The sequence below is a fragment of the Mus caroli genome, unplaced genomic scaffold, assembly GCF_978045245.1.
Source record: "Mus caroli unplaced genomic scaffold, Mus_caroli_1 scaffold_10, whole genome shotgun sequence".
NCBI classification, from domain to species: Eukaryota; Metazoa; Chordata; class Mammalia; order Rodentia; family Muridae; genus Mus; species Mus caroli.
The window spans coordinates 24,291,306-24,312,691 of NW_028227265.1; the positions used below are offsets into that span (position 1 = coordinate 24,291,306).

Consider the following 21,386-nt stretch of genomic DNA (forward strand, 5'->3'; position numbering starts at 1 on the left):
TACCTGGGCTCGCTCCTCATCAAACTCCAGGCAACCCATACCATCCAATCTGTGGAGATCAATCCAGCCCTTCCATATAACACACACTCCATTCAGAATCATGGGAGCCTTCAAGTATACCTAAAAAACAGGAAAAAGACTGGTGAGAACCAGTAAAAAACAGACACGAAGTTTTCCTTAGGATATATATAAACATATGTGTGTGTGTGTGTGTGTGTGTAACTTTTATTCTCCTGTTACAATTGCTGTCTCGAGGCTTACTGCCTGCCTGTTAACTAGGCTAGTCCTAGAAGCTTCTAGCCTGAGTACAGTCTTACCTAAAGCTAGAATGTTTCCAGCCTGAGATTTGCTGCTGAGTAATCTCACCTATTCGCAGATATTTCTGATCTCTGGCTGGCTAGTTCAACTTAGCTCTTCCTGCTCAAACTCCTCTTCAAGCTGACTGATTCAAACTGGTTTCTCTCAGCTTCTCCTGAATTGCTCTCCTTGACTTCATACTAACTTTTCGCAGTATGTTCTGACCTTCTGGCTCCTGTCTTCATCTGTGTCTAGCTTGTTTTCTCTCTATAACATGTCTCTCTGTAATTGTCCTGGCAAAACTGTCCTCTTTTTTTTCTCTCTGCATTACTCAAGTAGCTTCCCTTTCCTCTCTTCTCATGAGAGTTGGGCAAATCCTATTCTGTCAAATCTTTCTCTTTTGTTACTCTGCCACTCAACTAGACATCACTTTCAAACATGGGTGTTTCCTTCTACAAACTAACTTTACCTTCATAGTTTGGGGTTAAAAGTAAGGAATGTGCTAAGAAATGAGCAACACCACAACTAAAAACATGCCCCCCCCCCCCCCCGTAAATAACACAATCTGGGGTTACCGCATGATCAAATATCTTGCAACATCATATGGATTTTTTCTCCTAAATGTACATTTGCTCACCAAAAGAGGGCACTGTATTCTATAGGACTACAGTTATAGACAGTTGTATGTTGGAGAAATATCCAAAAGGAACACTATGGGATACTGTAACATCTTACGTCACTGAAAAATGTAAATGATGTAATACACGTTTTGCTGTAAGTTTAAAAAGGTTATCAATAAACTTTATTTCAAATTTACTGAGTTAAAAAATATCTATCCTATAGACCTTTAGCACTATCAGAAAATATCAACATCTTCACACACGGAGGTGACCTGAACTATTACAGCTTTATAGTGTCTTCTCCAAAGATAACCAATACAGTCACCAAGTTTTCAATAAATAAATGACAGCAGAGCAAGTACTTTAGTAGAATTTCCAAACCGAGGCTTCCAATCACAGTAATTCTCAATTAGCTGATTTTGCTCAATAAGGATTTAAATGTAAAGAATGGTTGTCAAGACAGATACTGTATGACATAGAGATGAATCAAGAGAGGAATTTATCATAGTTCCTACAATCTTCTCTGCCCTAATGTCAAATTGTTACAGATTTCAGGATGGCTCTGAACTCAGAATCATTCTACTTCCACTTTAAATGCTGAGATTACATTTTAGAGTCACCATACCCACCAGGCTTGGTGGCACAAGTCTTTAGTCACAGCACTTGGGAGGCAAAAGCAGGTGGATCTACTTGAGTTTCAGGCCTGGGGCTACAAAGAGATGCCCTGTCTTGAAAAACAACAATAACAACCAAAACAAAAGCCAAACAAGACAAAGTAGTTAAGGAGGAAGAAGGGAATGGGAAAATGATGTGATTATAATTTCGAAGTTTAAATAATTGTTATAAAAACAGTAATTAATTAAAGTCTGTTTGTCTCTCTGTCTCTGTCTTTCTTTTTTTTTTTTTTTTTTTGGTTTTTCGGGACAGGGTTTCTCTGTTTAGCCCTGGCTGTCCTGGCACTCACTTTGTAGACCAGGCTGGCCTCGAACTCAGAAATCCGCCTGCCTCTGCCTCCCAAGTGCTGGGATTAAAGGCGTGCGCCACCAAGCCCGGCCTGTCTCTGTCTTTCTTTATCAGAACATCATGTAGCCCAGGCTGGTCTTGACCTGATCATCTTCCTGTAACTAACATCTCAAGTACTGGGATTGTAGGCTTGTGTCCACCATACCTGGCTACTTAATCTTTTTTTCTTTATATCTTCTCTACCTCACTTATTACAAAATAAAAATCAGCATAAATTTAAATCATTCACTACCTTAAGTAAGATTTAAAAGATAGAGTGGAACTCCAATGAATTTTCAAAGCTCCAAGTAGTCAAACACATGTTCATAAGTGGGATTTTCCTCTGTGCACACAGCACATGTTGTCCCCCAGCGAATCTAGTGCGTCACGAGCTAAAGCTGGCACTGTTGTTACTTATATGACAGAAAAATAGCAGGAAAGTTTCTCATCTTAAGAGAAAAGTTGGAAGCATACTGTTTTCCTTTACTCAAATTTAGCAGTTTCTTGAGCAAGGTTTTGGATTTTTGTTTTCAGAGATACTTAATAAAAACTGTCAGTTTATAAACAATAGAAAAGTGACTCCCCAAGTACTGGTGAAATAATCTACACGTTTTGTTTTTATGTTGCACATGTACAGTTTTCTCCTTATGCTAAAAACAACTTCTTTTAAAAATAAAAGTTCAATAAACTATGTTGCACCAATTTCTACTCTAAAAACGTAAGGTTTTATTTCTCTTCCTATTGGAACAGGGGAAACTGTCTACAGTTATAGTTACAACAGTCTGACCACATTTCCTTTTGTTCTGATAAGTGCTCATTTCTTTCCACATTATAAATTCACTATTATTTATTTATTCTTTTTTGAGACACAGGTTGGCCACTAACTCGCTATATAGCGGAGTGTCCTTGAATTCCTTCTGCTTTCATCTTCTGGGTGCTGGCAACCACATCTACACACCACCAAGTCCAGCCACATTTACTCCATCAGTATGCACTTTCAGTCAAGTGACAATGCTCCCTCCTGTGCAACATCCCAGAGGAACGTAAGATCAACGTCCCTCTATGCTTTATATCAAAGGCCTTGACTTACGGTATCTTCAGTGAAGACTTCGATCCTTACAGTGCATGATAGAGAGTGCAACATTTTACTACCAAAGCCTCCCTTATGCTAAATCCTGATACAAATCATGGCTAACTCTTCTCATAGAATAGCTGAGAAAAAGTCAACTTCATGCTTCTTTTAAGCCACATTTGTGTTCTTCGCAAATGGTTTATGTTTTTTAAAATTACAGATTCTATAATTTTTTTAGCTTATTCATATTAACATCCAGTCAAAAATATTTTTTAAAGTTCATCTTTTACTTCTTTATATTTCTTTCATGAAAAGGAGACCACTACTAATATGTTTTGGGAAATTTCTAAATGGCTTTAGAAAATGGATACATTCATTATGAAGAATAATGTCTGAACTTCTAATTTAAAATAACATTTAATGATCCTGTGGCGATTTATTTAATGTTCACACTGAAATAAACAGTTTTATGTATAATCTTCAAAGTAAATGTTTGGTGCTTTTATATACTCATGAATAGCAGCAGGCCTCAAAGTCTAAAGAAAATATACTGCTGTCTCTTAACAGCTGGTATTTTGTAATGTTAATTCAATAATGTCATTTAAACACAAAGAAATTATTTCACTGAAAATGATGCCTTATTTCAGTCTTTGAAAAGAAACGTTATTTATTGTATTTCCCAAAATGAAGCTCAATTGTCCAGGAAAAAATGTTATAGAAAACGGACTCCACAAAGCCTTAAAAACTGGTATAAAGATGCAGGCAATCACAGGATGCAACAAAACAGCTTCTCTTTCTAAGAGTTAAATACTACAGAATGAGACCTCACAGGTTCAAAACTGATTATAGCCTCATTTTTAAAAAAGTAAAATGTGGTTTAACAAAAAAATTTTCTTTTCGAGACAGGGTTTCTCTGTGTAGCCCGGGCTGTCCTGGAACTCACTTTGTAGACCAGGCTGACCTTGAACTCAGAAATCTGCCTGCCTCTGCCTCCCAAGTGCTAGGATTAAGGGCATGCACCACCACTGCCTGACTGTGGTTTAGCAAATTTAACTCAAGAGCTAAACAACAATATTTTTGATGTCATGTTTAACTCAAATTACATAAATTACTTTATTTTCAATGTATAGCTTCAAATTCCCCATCATTCAAACCAGGAAAGATGTTAAATAAAAACATGCTTGTATCATCCAACTATATTACTAATATGAGGGTGTATTATCTGGTCATAGAAAGGAATGAATGCTGGACTATGATGGCACATGCCTCTAGCTCCAGCACTTACTTAGAAGGCCAGAGTGGAAGGACCAGTACAAACAAACCCTATCATCACAGACACCAGCAAAACAGAAACTCAGACAATAAAATCAAGTACCATGTCCATAACACAGATGAACCCAATATTACACTAAGTGAAATAAGCCATAAAAGGTCAAAATTATTAAACTACTCATAACAGACAAATCTAGAGGGAAAAAATATGAGATTTCAATTTTTTAAGAGATCTAGACTAATATAATAAATACGGTGACCACTAACACTATGGGCTCAAATCTGGAAGAAGGAAGAAAGATTCCTTGAGGAATAAATAGGAAATGGGGGCCAATGAAGAACTCTTGATAAAGTTCAGCTTTTCACTCTGGACAGAAGAAAACAACACAGAGCAGACAATGAATAGCAAGCTAAGCAGATGAAAACACATTGTTATCATAGGTTCAAGTTCCCCTTTGCTGGGTATATTATGCAGCTCAATGTTACAGGACTTTAGGTCCCTCAAGGTTTTAGTACTACTTTTATTTATATTAACAAAGTTTTTGTCATAAATACACTGCCTTTAATCTTTTTCAGACAAGGTCTAACTATACAGGCCTAACAGGCCTGGTACTACTTGCTAGTGGCCAGGCTAACCTCAAAATCAAGTTTCCTGTCTCAGCCTCTGGAGTGCAGGGACTCCAGGTCTACTACCATACCTAGATAAGAGATTCATTTTATTTTACTGAGACAGGGTCTCACATGTAGCTCTGGCTGGCCTGGGACTTGTAAATAGATCAGCTGGCTTCAAACTCCGAGATCTACCTGCCTCTGTCTTCTAAATTTAGGGATTAGCTTTCAGAAAACCCAGAAGAAGGTTTGAATTTATATAGATACATTTCAGTAAGGAGTGATTCAATAAGTGAGTATTTACTTGTGAATCCACAGAAGACTGTTCCCTAAAGAACATTATTGCTGTCATTAGATTCTCAAAGGGGCATGCAAAGCAAAACAGCATTCAATATGGTGGTAAAAACTGCTAATCCTCCCTTCATAGGCAAGAGTCCCAGATCTTTGTAGTGCAGAACATAAGATGGTGTAAGTACTGTTTCGTTCAGTAAATGGGCAGAGAGGAGAGAACAGGGAAGGGGGGAGGGGCGGAGAGAGAATTGATTTTGTTACTGGGGATCAAACCTAAAGCTTTGTGTGCACTAGTATGACCACAGAGTAAGATCTTAACCTCAAACTTCTTTTAACTGCACCCCCCTTTTCAACAGCTAGTAAACTTGGATCCTGAAATTTAGGTGTCAGAAGAAAAGTATGAGGAGACCTGATCAACTTCTCATTTATTAGCTTGTACAATATTTCCTTCTTTGAGGGTCTTGAGGCTGCTTGTTCTAAGAATAAGCAATTTGGACACAGCAGTGACACCTTCAGGTCAGCTGTCTGTCACCTACTATGCCAATCCCATTTTAGGAAAGAGCAGTTTCTAGCTACAATCCCAAAAGGCAGGTTGGATGGGTTTTGTTTGATGGGTTTGTCACCGTTAAAAGGGAAGTATGTTGCAAACTGCTAAATGGTCTTGGTTAGGGAGGAAATAAGGTATAGGAGGTTAGCGTCAGGGATTTCTTATGTAGGGAGAGAAGGAATAAAAGGGGAGAGAAAGGATGAAAAGAAAAAAAAGGGGATATAGGAATGATAAGAAAAAAAGGTAGATTATTGAATCTAATTCTAGACCAAAGAATATTAACAAATCAAGTATTTTACTTTCAGTACAGACTGTATATTGATACAGTTTATTATAGTTTTATAAAAGTAACAGAATAAAAGGATAGATTACTTAATCTACATCTAAGCTGAAGAACATTAACAAGCCAAATAATCCACATTTGGTATGGACTTTGTATATATTGATACAGATTAATGTTATATTGCTATAACATACTTTGTATATATGTTTCAATTCTTATTTAAGGCATTGTACCTATGTGTTTTTAAAAATGCAATGTTAAGGGCTGGTGAGATGGCTCAGTGGGTAAGAGCACCTGACTGCTCTTCCAAAGGTCCAGAGTTCAAATCCCAGCAACCACATGGTGGCTTGCAACCACCCGAAATGAGATCTGACGCCCTCTTCTGGTGTGTCTGAAGACAGCTACAGTGTACTTACATATAATAAATAAATCTTTTAAAAAAATGCAATGTTAAATTCTAGTCCTTTTGAAGGCTGCTATCATAAAACTGTTTAGGATAATTAAGTAGTTCAAGTTAGTAGCCAGTCAGTCAAACTCATGGTCATTTTAGATACTAGTTTAGTTACAGAAACGTTTCCTAGGTTAAACAGACAGTAAATAGCTATAAATAAAGAATGTTTGCCTATTCAGATATACTATAGTCTTCAAAAACCTCAGATTGACAAAATATGGATTTAAAATGTTTTATTAATAAAAGGATTTTTTTGATAGTGAGACATGTCTAGTTCTTAGGTAGCTGAGGTGAAGCAAACTCAAAGTAGAGAAGCTGTGACTGAAAGAATTCCCACACTGAGTTATTCCAAAGGTAATTTTGTGATAAGGCAAGCAGAATAATTGTAGATTTAAACATACCCAACGCACATCAGTATTGAGTCACAAATCAATACGTACAGAAATCAACCTCAAAGCTATTGACAAAAGCAAGCAGACTTCATTCTTTAAAAAGAAAAAAAAAAGATAATCTTTTAATTGGAAAGAGTATCTCATTTCTCTATAATAAACTGATAAACTGGGAGGGATTGGTGGCACACATCTTTAATCCTAACACTCGGGAAGGAGAGCCAGCCTGGTCTACAGTGAGTTCCAAGAGTCAGGACTACCAAGAAACATTTTTAAAAAAAAAAAACCAAACCAAACCAACAAACAGTTAGCATTCAGAATGTTTCCGAGTCTCATCTATAAACTGAAATAGCAGGGAAACATTGAGAGAGTGATTATTATCACTATTACCCCTTACGTCTCTGAATATTTAAAAAATTTAAAAATTAAGTATATGGGTGTTTTGCCTACATGTATGTCTGTGTACCACATGTCTTTCCCGGTATCCTAAGGCCAGCAAAGCACAGAGCACATCCACTGGATCTGCTGGAACTGGAGTTATGGATGGTTCTGAATTGCCCTGGGTGCTGGGGACTGAACCAGAGTCCTTTGGAATAGTTGCTGGTACTCTTAACCACTAAGTCATTTCTCCAGGGCCCCAGAATAAATATTTAAATCCTTATTAATAAAACAAGAGAAAAAGCTCTTAGTTTCCTTGTACTAATCACTCCTACACTAAGTACTTTTCAGTTGTTATTGAGACAGGGTCTTGCTATGTAGCTAAGTCCAGCTTAAACGCCCCTGTCATAGTTTCCTAAATGCTGGGATTATAAGTGTGTGCCGGGCTGGTGAGATGGCTCAGTGGGTAAGAGCACCCGACTGCTCTTCCGAAGGTCCAGAGTTCAAATCCCAGCAACCACATGGTGGCTCACAACCATCCGCAACGAGATCTGGTGCCCTCTTCTGGAATGTCTGAAGACAGCTACAGTGTACTTACATATAATAAATAAATAAATCTTTAAAAAAAAAAAAAAAAATAAGTGTGTGCCACCTATAATGCCTGGCCTTCAAATTTTTTTCACTTAGCACCAGAGTCCTCACATTTTATTTATTTATTTATTTATTTATTTATTTATTTATTTATTTTTTTGGTTTTTTTCGAGACAGGGTTTCTCTGTATAGCCCTGGCTGTCCTGGCACTCACTTTGTAGACCAGGCTGGCCTCGAACTCAGAAATCCGCCTGCCTCTGCCTCCCGAGTGCTGGGATTAAAGGCGTGCGCCACCACGCCCGGCTGAGTCCTCACATTTTAAAATCAATGAAAATATCTTCTTTAGTAAAAAATTGAGAGATCAAAGTAAGTAAAATGTGTGAAACAGAGACCATCACAGAAACTCTGCTTACACACACATTTCCACCAATGCTCTACATGGCAGGTTTTTTCTAAGGCAAAGAGCTAGCTCCCCACCCCACCCCCACCCAGACAATGAACAGTTGTTCTATCCACAAACTAATGAATCATCAGACAAGCTAGCTGTAATGCTAGACTGGCCAAAAGCACCCAGGAAAACAAGATTCCACTGATGAAATATGTACCATGCTGCCCAGCTGCAATCATTTCTGTAGACTGTTAACAGATTCCTTTACAAGACTTTTCTGATTCATGTTCCTTTAGCCACATGGTCCTTTCTGTTCCTAAGTGCACAGTCAGCCACTGTCAGATAATCACTACAGTCATTCATCCACATTCTCAAACAACTGGGTTGCACACGTAGGAGAAAGCATGTTTCTTATAGTGGTCTAATGCAAGATATAAACCTACTTCATATAGTGCAAGTGACAAACCATACAATAGAAAACATTTCTGAAATTTGTATGTCCATACATTTAAACACATATTCAGTAATATTAGTAAGCTGCTAGGAACAGTGGCAAAAAAATGTAATCCTAACACCTGAACTAAAGTAGGGAGGTGGAGTTTGAGATCAGCCTGACGTATATAGTAAGAACCTATCTCAACAAAGAAAAAGAATTGTATGTTAACTGACCTCTGATTTCTGTTAGAAATCATAAGAGCTGGGCACAGCGGCTCACACCTGAAATCCCAGCACTTGGGAGAAGCTCAGGAAGGTCACCCCGTCCTTCTTGGCTCGTTCAATGCCAGCCTGGGCTACTACATAAGACTGAGTTTTCAAACAAACCAACCAACCAACCAACCAACCACCCCCACACACCTACCTCTGCCACCAGCAACATGAGATCTGTACATTTTTCCACATAATAAAAATTGTACTAACATGTCACTAATATGCTTTCTATACACTTTTTACCTGATTTCACTGTATTTTCTCTAAGCCTGTCATGCTTCTGAGTTAGAACTCGGAAAAGTGGCAGCATGACAGTGCTGCTGCCTGAGAGCCCATGAATATCTGCAACAGAGCCCGAGATTCATCCAGCTTATCCTCTAAGAACGCCATCTGAAAATGACAGGCCTTTTCCTCACTCATCTAAAAACACTCCTGGCTGGTTCCTTCTGTGAGCCATTAGTACATATTTATGCTCTAGTCATACCCATATTGTGAGATATACATAGTTTTTAAGTTAAAAATATCAGTGTAAGTTGAAATCTGGTAAGATGGCTCACTGGTGAGAGCAACTGCTGCCAAACCAGGCAAAATCTGAGTGCAATCCCTAGAACCCTCATGGTGGAAGAAAGAGAACCTATGCCCACAAGCTGCCTACACAAAGATACAGACAGACACACACACACTGTTATAAATTAAGAAGGAAAGAAGGAAAATAAGAGGCAATATATCTTTGGACAGAGGAGCCTACTCAAAAATTAATTCTTTATCCATTAGATAAAATTATTTTGTTATTTTATCTTCTTATAAGTTATGGCTAAGCATGGTCAAGCCGACAATCCCAGCACGTGAAAGGCTAAGGTAAAAGATCAGAAATACCTTATGACAAGCATGGTGCCTTTAGTCCTAGCATTTGGGAGGCAGAGACATGCAGATTTCTCTAAGCTGGAAGCCAGCTTGCTCTACACAGTGAGACCCAGTCTCAAAAAAGGTAGGTAGCTGGGTGTGGTGGCACATGCCTTTAATGCCAGCACTTGGGAGGCAGAGGCAGGCGGATCTCTGAGTTCGAGGCCAGCCTGGTCTACAAAGTGAGTTTCAGGACAGCCAAGGCTACACTGAGAAACCCTGTCTCAAAAAAAAAAAAAAAAAAAAAGGAAAAAGGTAGGTAAACCATACTAAGCCATAAGATTACTGTTTTAGAGAAGAGTCTCTCTCTTCCTGAGTCCACAGTACAGAACAGAATAGTCAACATCCACGGGGTGGGGTGGGGTAGAGGGAAGGATGGTTTAATGAACAGCAAAACAATAAAGTGCAATTTTTGAAATCGGTTTTCATACTTGTTAGACTAACTGGACCATACAATTACCATATATAGTCATTAAATCAAAATCCCAATGAAGCTTTATAAAACACAGATTATATAGGGGAGGAGGGGGGCGTTGTGACCACTCAAGACTACTAATTATGGTCAACTAAAATCATCTGTATTCATCTGAAATAAAATATAAATGGAAATAAGACCTAAGAGGGAAGAGCAAAGAAATTAAGCTAAGTTTATAAAATTTCGATTTAGGAATGGTTTAAGTTCTGATAAGCTGCCTTTTCCTAGCTGTCATGTGACAGCTAAGTTACAAGGAAGCAGTTTAAAGGATGAAAAAACATCGTGGTTACAAAGGTTCATAACACATAGGATGGACTACTTGGGAAAGATGACCTGTTCCAGTAGCACTGTATGCCTACCTGAAATGAACTTACCCAAGTCATCCAAATCACTAACTATGATTCAGTTACAATTTACCCTACAAAACCATCTAAGAGCCTAATTTTGGAGAGGAGTTTGCAATTGAAGATGCATTTTCAGGGCTGAGCATACTGGCACACGCCTATACTCCATATACTGGAGGTAGAAGCAAAACAAACCACAGTAGCCTGTGCTACAAGAAGACTAGTCTCAAAACAATTCAAATTTCAAAATATATTTTTCATATATTCTGATACTTCATGTAATCTTTACATGAGGAACATTCTGCTTACCGCAAACGGGTAAGCTGTGATCAGCTTTGACTCTGCCTTTCCACTATGCTGTATTTTAAACCTTTCCTGAAAGACTCTTAAGAGCCAAGGTAAGGGCTGGGAACATATTCAGTGGCTGAGTTCTGAGTTCTGAGTGACCATGCAAGGCCCTGGGTTCCATGTCCAGTTCTATCTAAAGCACACAAAACAACAACGTGCCGAATACAATCAGTTCAACTAGACAACTGGTTCAACTGTTCATGGGGCTGGAGAGATGGCTCAGAGGTTAAGAGAACTGGCTGTTCTTCTTCCAGAGGACCAGGTTCTATCTCCAGCACCCATGTGACAGACAGTTCGTAATCCTCTATACTCTAGTTCTTGGGAATCCAATGTCCTCTTCTGGCCTCTTCTGTGGGCACCAGGTACGTATACTTACAAACAGGCAAAACACCAATATACTTAATTTTTCTTTAAGTTTCAAAGCCAGTCTGACTCATAGATCCTGTCCTCCCAAAAGTTTCAAGTACTTCAAAACAAAAATATATAATACTATGCTCTAACTTGATCTCACACAAGTACCTATTTATAGGTAACAGTCACTAACAGCCCTTCCTTATTAAAGACACTTGGTGTGAAAATTTTTTTATAAAATGAAAACAAAAGCTCCTAAGTTTGAGGGGAAAACCTGGAGTGGTGGGGTGTGTTTGAACCTAGGGCTTACAGTGCTAGACAAGAGCTCTATAACAGATCTACATTTCCAGGCCTCTTTGTGCCTTTTATTTTGAGACAGTCTCCAGGCTATCCTTGAACGCATTCTACAGGTCAGGAAGGTCTTGAACTTTTAATCCTATTTGGCTTCCTGAGAAACTGGGATTATAGACCTGTGTCAATTGGCCTAGGTAAAAATACTCCTGTTATCACAAAAGCCAAGAATGAATAAAGGGGGCTATTTTCTGAAGCATTTCCTTAAATCACAAAACTACCCTTTTAAATAAAAGAATTATTTGTTTTTTCTTTACTAACATTGTAAGCTGTTCTTAATTCACTAAATTTAAGAATTAGTATTGTGGGCTGGTGAGATGGCTCAGTGGGTAAGAGCACCCAACTGCTCTTCCGAAGGTCTGGAGTTCAAATCCCAGCAACCACATGGTGGCTCACAACCATCCTTAATGAGATCTGACTCCCTATTCTGGAGTGTCTGAGGATAGCTACAATGTACTTACATATAATAAATAAATAAATAAATCTAAAAAAAAAAAAAAAAGAATTAGTATTGTGGCTGGGCTCCAACGTGGCCAATGATCCCATCATCCTGGTATTCATCCCCAAGTGTAACAATCCCCTTCTCTGTTGAATGTGGCCTGGACTTAGTGACCAGCTGCTTAACCGAATGAGACACAAATGACTAGAGAAGTGGTCATAAAAAGCATGGTGACTTCATTCATTTTCTCTGCATAGAGAGGCACACATGTCTAGAAACAGAAGTCCTACGAGCTTAGTTCCAAGTCTATCCTTTGGTTCTAGACAAGTCTTCAGATTGTCCAGCCTTATCTGACAGTTTGACTGTAACCTCAAGAGAGACCTTGACCCAGAACCACACAGCTACAACAACCCCAGACTTGCGTAAAGGAGCATGAGAAAATTTCTTGGCATGGCTGAAACATTATTTTAACCATAAAGGCATTCATATGCACACAAATGTTTGTTAAAGTGAAAATTAGGCCATTAATCTAGGAGCATTTTATTATATTTAAACAACATTTCAATAATACTGACCTTTTTCCAAGGTCACTGAACTCTTGAGATAAACAGATGAAGGGGCACTTTAAAAAGGAGTCTGCTAAGCTCTGGGTAGGCAGTAAGGAAACAGAAGCTATAAAAACAAGCAACCATCACAAATCCACATGTCCTGAATTGAGCAAACCTGCTTCTTACTCCATCCACAAAGCCTTTCCTATCTCATGATGGCACCCATATTTCCAGTTGTTCTAGCCAAAGAGGTGGAGTCGTTCTTAGCACTCTCTTTCCCACCCACTGCATCCAATCCATAAACAAATCCAGATGGTTTTATTTCAGAACACATTCACCTCTCACTACACCTCTACTGCCTTGCCAAGATTACTTCAATAGCCAAACTGGTTCCCCTACTTCACTCTGGCCCTCACAGTCTTATTATCAACCTAGAATGCTGAGTGAACCTGTCAAAACCTAACACAGACCATATCATTCACCTGCGAAGAACCCTAAAACCACTCTCCATTTCATTCAGAATATAGGTCCACGCCAAGCCTGGTGTAAGGGCTCACATACTTTACCCAGGACACTAGAGGCCGATGGAAGACTATCAGACGTTCCAGACCAGACTCAACTCTACAGCAAAGTCAAGGTCAGTCTGACCTATGTGAGACCCTGACTTTAAAAATTAAAATTAAAAAATAACAGTAAACAAACAAAACAAAAACAAAAAAACAGCACCTTTGGGCAGATGAGACAGCTCAGTGGGCAAAAACACTTGCTGCCAAGCCTGATAACCCAATTCAATTCCCAGGACTGACACACAGAACAGATTCCTAAAAGGTGTCCTCTGGCCACATGTATATACTCACATGAATATACACAAATAAAAATTAATTAAAAAAATCTGTCATCCAGTCTGTAGTGATGTACACCTTTAATCCCAGCACTTGGAAGGCAGAGGAAGGAGGATTTCTGAGCTCAAGGTCAGCCTGGTCTACAGAGTGAGTTCCAGGACAGCCTGGTCTACAGAGAAATTGTCTCAAAAAACAAACCAGCTCCTTGTTTTATTTCCCTTCCCTTACTACTCCCATCCTAGGCTAATCTAGCCATACAGACTATCTGCTGTTTATATACTATATAGTGCACGTTCTCACTCTGGGTCCTTTACAGTGGTAAAGGACCTTTCTCCTTATCTAGAACATTCCCCCCTAGATGTCTACATGGCACATCATTTCTTAATCTTTTCTAGGGTTTGTCCAAATAACAGCTTCTCTCCCAACACCACCTATTTAAAATCGCAAATATTCCTAGTCACTTTTCCATCAAGAGAAACAGAAGTTTGGGAGGTAACTCGGTTAAAGCAATGGGATTTACACCATCACAAATCCAGCACTTGGATTTCAGCACTTGGGTGGTATAGGCAGGAGGATCAGGAGTTCAAACAAGGTGAAAAAATATGAGATGATACTCATTTCACATCTGATAAAAAGACTTAACATTGGCAAATAGCATTTTGGAAAAGTTCTAATTATTTTTTGGTAGTTAATCCTAAGCCTGTGGAGACAGAAAGTCTAATGATAATAAAAACAAAGCATAAAAAGGGAGAAAGGAAATACTTGATCCCATAGTCTGAATGCCATGGATGAGAAAACCTAGTCTTAGTAAACCAGAGTACTTTATTTCAGCAGCACACAGCAATATGTTAGGATGGTGTTTGTTTGTTTTCTGTATTTTTTGTTGGCAAAACTATATATGAAAGATCTGTCATCTATATGTAAAAACAATTTATCATATAAAAGACCCTGATTTTGGCTAGCATTACCACATTCTTGGATACAGCCCCACTTGTTTATGTGCAGTATTTAGCTCTCTAGACACTACAACTACAGAGGTGAATAGCTGCAACAAGAGAGCAAGCCTGCAAAACTGAAAATACTTACCATCTGTCTCTCTCTTAGAAAAACAAACTTCTAAATCCAGTATTAATAAGACATAAATTTCCTGATATCGTACATCAGTTTTATCATTTGCTACTAAAATTTAAACAGATTATGAATATTAATTTTCATTTTCCAATTAAACAAGTTTATACAAGAAAGTAAATTATGTAACTATTACTCATTTTTTAAACAAATCCTGCAGTCTTTCCCCTTTCAATCTAAAGATTAGCTGGTTACCCATAAAAGATAACATCACAGAACTAAACAAAATCCTTCACTGTACTTTAAACAGATAAAAATCTTTTAATTAGTATATATATGTTGCTTTTTTGTTTTTGTTTTTTTTTTTAAGAATTATTTTATTATTTGTATGTGATAAGGGTACAGATGTCTTAACTCCAAAGAACAACTTTTTTGGGTCCCAGATGTCTATTTTTGTTTTTAGGCAGGGTCTCCCTCCTGTTGTTTCTGAGACTGAGATATTTACTCTACTGTCTTCTGGTAGATCCTCTGGGCTCCAACTCCCACCTTGTGGTAGGAATGCTGAAGCTGTGGTAACAGCTACAGTTCTGAACTTTTTGTAAGAATTCTGGGGATCAACTCAGGTCAAGGCTGCCAGGCACACACTCTTACCTGCTGAGTCACCTCACCAACATTGTTTTGTTTTGAGGTAGGGTCTCACTGTAGCCCAGGCTGACTTGGAACTCACTAAGTCCAGGAGCTGACCCCAAACTAAACAGGCAAAATCTGTCATTCCACAGGCAAATAACTCAAAAGTTTATGCTACTCATAATGACACTTCGAAAAATCATTTAGCATGTTTCTAGAAACAGGAATGGTAACATACTACAAGCCCAGTGGGAAGACACACACCTGTAACCCTATTAGTTCAAGGTGGAGTCAGGAGGAATAAGAGTTCTAGGTTGGCTACAGCTACAAGAGATCATGTCTCAAGCCAAAAACACCCCAGAAAACAAACAAACAAAACCTCCCAAAACACCAACCAAAAAACAAACAAAACTATTCTACAAAGGAAACAGAAATACTGAGTATAAATTGGATACAAAAGTTCTTCAAATTTTTTCCATTAAATCAACTCCTGAACTTTAAAAAAAAAGTTTTATTCTTTAAAGTTTTATAGATTTAGATCATATATACTCTCCCTGACTCCTTGATCAAAGATCAACCAATCTAAAATACTATTAAATTTTTATCAATACACAGATTTTTAATAGCTATCAGTATAAATATTCCCATCTATATTTTCATAATTCCAACTTCTAACATAAAAATTATAAGGCATATTTACTTTAATTTCCAGAAACTTTTCTAAAATAGAAAATATTTTAAAGAGATTTCTTATTTTTCTAAAAATCAAATCTGCTACATTAACAAAATAGTTATCTATACTTTGTTTCTAAATACAGAAATGTAAAAAACAAAACAAAACAAAAAAACAAACATAGTCATGTCAGGTCCCATCATCCCCCCCCCACCCCCCACCAAATTTCACAGGCCTATAGTAACATTTTAGTAGACACAAAAATTTTTTGTTAACTTTTAAGGAAATTAATATTTAATAGTAAACGTAGAATATTACCTTTCTATAAGAACTTCCCATAGTAACTATTATATCTATGAAATTAGGAATCAAATGTTATAAGTTATTAAAATCATTTTACATTCTTTTATCGTGAAGACAAATCTGACCGTATGTCTGGGTGGTCAGACTAATAATCTCCTTATTAAACGCAAGTACTCAGACAATAATAAAACAATCAACAATACTTGAAATTGCAAACAGATGTTTCCTACCTTGCCTGCTTCTCTCTCTAAGTCGACATATTCCCGGCTAGGTGTTTGTCGCTGTTCTCCCTGCCAGCTGGCCGGAAAAAACTGGAGAGACAGATTGGTTCCTGTAGCCACAAAAGCCTTTTAGAAAAATCAATACAAACAGGATCAGAAGCAGGACATTACATAAATTATGCAGGCAGTCATTTATTTTTACATCAGTTTATGTCTTAAGCCAGGCAGCACCAAGAATACTTAAAAGTAAAAAACATGCACTCATCATTTTTCTTAAGTATTAAGTTACAAACATCTGATTCCACTTTAAGGACATTTGCCATTGGCTGCTTAAATATAAAATCAGACATGGAATCAATACTTTATTTCAGGTCATTTTTTTGCTGACGTTAGAAACTCAAATTGCTTGTGTCTAACCAGAACCTCTATCCTTGCATTTAAACTTTATTTTCAAATGTGAAAATCACTCATGGTTTTGAATTTAAAGCATAATATAAAGTTGTATATATGAGATTATTTTTTTCTTGAGCTTTTGACTCAAGAAAATGTAACCATGTGTGGTATGTTTAAAAAAAAGTGCAGTATTTAAATATAATTTTTTAAGCATGAGCTCCAAAGCCCATAAAAATGTACTAGGAGGCCAGGTGTAATATCTTCGACTCTAGCAGTACTCTGGAGAGAGGCAGGTGGACTGCTATAAATTCGAGGCCAGCCTGGTTTATATAGTGAGTTCCAAGACAGCTAGAACAAAAAATGAGAGCCTGTCTGAAAAAAAAAAAAAAAAAAATTAGATGGCATAGCTCAAATCACAGAACAATCTAAAACGGCCTAAAAGTGCCACAGTGTCATATTATAGTCTCTGAGCAACTTAACTCTTACTTCCTTACATACAAACAAACAAAAAACAGAAACACCATTATTCCTCGTTCCAAGAGAGCTTTACAAAGAAGTAAGTAAAAGCTGTATTTCTTTTTTTTTTTTTTTAAGATTTATTTATTTATATATGTTGAGTACACTGTCACTGTCGCTGTCTTCAGACACACCAGAAGAGGGCATTAGATTCCATTACAGATGGTTGTGAGCCACCATGTGGTTGTTGGGAATTGAACTCAGGATCTCTGGAAAAGCAGACAGTGCTCTTGGGCTGAGCCATCTCTTCAGCCCAGAAGCTATATTTCAAAACAAAACAAAACAAAACAAACCCAAAACAAAACCCCCAAAACAAAAACCATAGTGGCACATGCCTTTAATCTCAGCACTTGGGAGGCAGAAGCAGGCAGATTTCTCTGAGTTTGAGGCCAACCTGGTCTACACGATGAGTTCCAGGATAGCCAGAGATACACTGTGAGACCTTCTTGAAACTGAAACAAAAACAAAACAAAACAAAACAAAACAAAACAAAACAAAACAAAAAAAACCCCACAATACACTTCAGGGGCTGGAGAGATGGCTCAGCTCTCTAGCACATTGTCTACTCTCCCAGAGGATCTAAGTTCAATTCTAAACTTTCTTGTGGAGGTTCACAATCATTTGTAACTTCAGTTCTGGAGGGTCCAACGCCCTCTTCTGGCCTCTGTGGCCATTATATATAATGTTTTAAAGTCATCTAGGTGTGAATTCCTCTTTGCTGGAACCAGTTTTATCTTGCTAATTAAACTTTGAAGCATCAGTTCTTTAGAAACATAATATTCATTGGAAAGCAATGAATCAGGGGATTTGCTCAATGTCAGTAGATGATACATTTATCCTTAGTTCCCTCCACCCCCCAGGATTAACAACTTCAAAGACGGTGGCCTCACTATACAGCCCAAACTGGCCTTGAGTTAATCCTTTTTTCTCTACAGCTCCTACTTCTATTACTGGTACTGTACGTATATTTCATCAGCCCAACTGCTCAATCTCTTAACTGGGTAAGTTTTACCCATTAAAAGCCCCACCAGTACAAGTTCAAACGAAAAGCATTCACAAGTTCAAGTTCATCCTTGGCTACATCTTAAGTTTAAAACCAGCCTGGGATACATGAAATCCCGCCTAACCCCATCCTTCCCGCTAAATGAAAACCATTATTGTAGAAGGAAATCTGCCTATGTTGTATGACTTAAGGTATACCTCAGCTTCCTTATTTTACCACTCATAACTGTGTGCTGAATAATATAAGGGAAACAATCCTCCCCCTACAGAATGCCCTTAACTTGGTATGAAGCCATGTTCAAATTCAAGGCAGTCCTCCTGTCTTGAGTACCCACGTCCTGTGATTACAAGCATGAGCTGTCTAGCATGCTAACTAAGGTTTGTCTTTGGAGACCATATCTGGCTATTTTGCCCAGGCTTTCTTCAAATTCCAGGGCCTAAGTAATCTTTTTCACTCAGCTTCTCCAGGACTGAGACTACGGGCTACAGGCACAAAGCCTATCCACACAACCCAAGAGAAACTCCTGAGAGCTAGCCTTCCATAATGGCACAGAGTTTAGCAGGTTAAATCCAGTCCGGGGAAGAAAAGTGACAAAAACTGATAAGCAAGTAAGTACTGCAATCCCATCTTTTTCTTTTCTTCTTTCCTCCTCCCCTCCACCCCCCACAGAGTCTTACTATTGAAGGCCTGGATAGCCTGAAACTCACCAGAGACCAGACTAGCCTGAAATTCATATTGATCTGCCTGTCTCCTGAGATCTAGGATCAAAGAGGTTCGCCACCTGATGTTTTATTCCATTAAAAGATAGGATCTTTTAAAAGGAATAACACATATAAAAGAGTTGGGAAAACTCTGAGAACAGTAAAATGGTATACTTTGTTTCAGAACCCCCATACTTCTTACCATTCAAATTTCATGATTAAAAGTATATATTAGCGGGCTGGAGAGATGGCTCAGTGGTTAAGAGCACTGACTGCTCTTTCGAAGGTCCTGAGTTCAAATCCCAGCAACCACATGGTGGCTCACAACCACCATGAGATTTGATGCCCTTTTCTGGTGTGTCGGAAGTCTTTGGGCCTGAGTAAGCAGGGCCTGGAGTGAGCAGAGGTCCTGAGTTCAACTCCCAACAACCACATGATGACTCGAAACCATCTGTACAGTTTCAGTGACTCATATACATAAAATAAATAAATCTTTTTTTAAAAAATGTATATATTAGTGAGAAAATGAAAAAGTTTAAAAAAAAAAAGGGCTGGAGATATAGAGAGATGGCTCAGTGGTTAAGAGCACTGACTGCTCTTCCAGAGATCCTCTCTGTAAGTTTTCTTTGGAGAAAAGGGTAGGCATGACCTCAACTACTGGCTGTAGCAGCCCTAGCCCAGATGATCCTATATTTAAATGTGAAGAAAAAGAATCAGTTCAAGGCCACCCTCAGCATACATGCTGAATTAATTTAAGACCAACCTGGGCTACTTGAGAACTTGCCTACTGCCCCTGTTCCTAAATCCACCAAAAATAAATGAAATAAATAGAGATAACAAAATCCTGGCTAGTCAGAGGCATGAAGAGCTACATGGTAGTGATCCACTAAAAAGCAAAGACAGGAAGATCTCTGTTTCATTTGAGGACAGCCTGGTCTACAGAGCTAGTTCCAGGACTACCAGAGAAACCCTGTCTCGGGGGGGAAAAACAAAAACAAACAAAAAAAATCCGTAGGGTTCACTTCAGTACTGGGGTGCTCGGGAGAACAGGTAAAAATTAATTAAAAGGTGAAAATCAAAGAGAAGGAAATGTGAAATTCCTTCCCAAGTACAAATAGTTAAAACTACACAGCAAAGGGCCAATGATTAAGGTAAAGGTTCTTATAGCCAAGCCTGATAACATAAATCCAAACCCTGGGACCCACATGGTGAAAGAAAGAAAGAAAGAAAGAAAGAAAGAAAGAAAGAAAGAAAGAAAGAAAGAAAGAAAGAAAGAAAGAAAGAAAGAAAGAAAAAAGAACAAAAGGTGACCAACCCCACACCTATTCACCATGGCATACACTCTGCCCCCTCCACTAAATCAAAAAAATGTTTAAAAAGGAAAAAAAACTTAAAAAAGACAACACCTGTTGTGGAGCTAGTCCCAGTGGATACATCTATTAGCCATTCCTGCACCTAAGACTTGGGGAGCACTGAGGAAGAGAATGATGCTGAGGGCCAGAGCATCAGGGAATTCTGCTATGAGACTGTGTTTCCTAGTAATGTCAGAAGCCATACTCACAAAGCCTCATGACTGTCTAACGGGAACTAAAGGAGGATGACACTGGACACTCTGGCATCAAAGTGGCTGGGGACAAGCCCACGAGGACTCAACCCTACACAAAAAACCAAGGCAACCAAGGGAAGCTGGGAGTGGGAGAGGTGGTCTAGCTAGGGAAGAGCACACCGATGGGCTGTCCTGTGCCAGATGGCAAGTCTTGAAAACATACATAAAAGCAACAGTATATGGACGGAACACGTCACATTTAGAAACATATATGCATATACATATCAGAACACAATGAAAGAAGAGACTGAATTTGAAGGCGAGTGAAGGGCATGTGGGAAAGCCTTCAGGGGAGAAAGGAAAGGGAGAAATGTAATATTATAATCTCACAAAAGACTCCGAGTATGGAATGAAAACATGTTCTTTTTAAGTTAAAAAATAAATTATTCAACAAAATAAGAGCTGTAACCAGGCATGGAGGCTCACACCTGTAACCTCAGCACACAGGAGACTGAGACAGGAGGACGGCTGTGCAGACAAGGCTAGCCTGAGCTATAATGTCATGTTTTCAAGAAATAAAAAAATGAGACGTATTTCCAAGCCAGCTTCGGAAAAGAAAAATAAGGAAAAGGGAGACAAGGCTTGGAGAGATGGCTCAATGGGTGAGGATGCTTGCTGACAGACTGACAGCTTCAATCCCTGGAATCTACATGGTAAGAGGGAACTGCTGTCTGACCACCATGTGCGCCCTGGCACACGTGCACACCCAAATACTAGACAGATTACCTAGAACCTTTTCTCAAAGAAAAACGGAAAAATACAATTTGTAGGATGGA

At 38.4% G+C, this 21,386-nt stretch overlaps 1 protein-coding gene across 2 annotated transcripts in view; it reads right to left on the reverse strand.

Annotated features, from left to right (window-relative positions):
- Cbfb (core-binding factor subunit beta) overlaps positions 1–21,386 on the reverse strand; it is a 42,342-nt gene that overhangs the window by 18,615 nt on the left and 2,341 nt on the right. For both annotated transcript variants that reach the window (XM_021170664.2, XM_021170665.2), the window contains exons 3-4: positions 16,401–16,517; positions 4–120 (exon numbers count right to left, since the gene is read on the reverse strand). In XM_021170664.2, the coding sequence (XP_021026323.1) occupies positions 4–120; positions 16,401–16,517 (234 nt within the window). The remainder of the gene's footprint in view (positions 1–3; positions 121–16,400; positions 16,518–21,386) is intronic.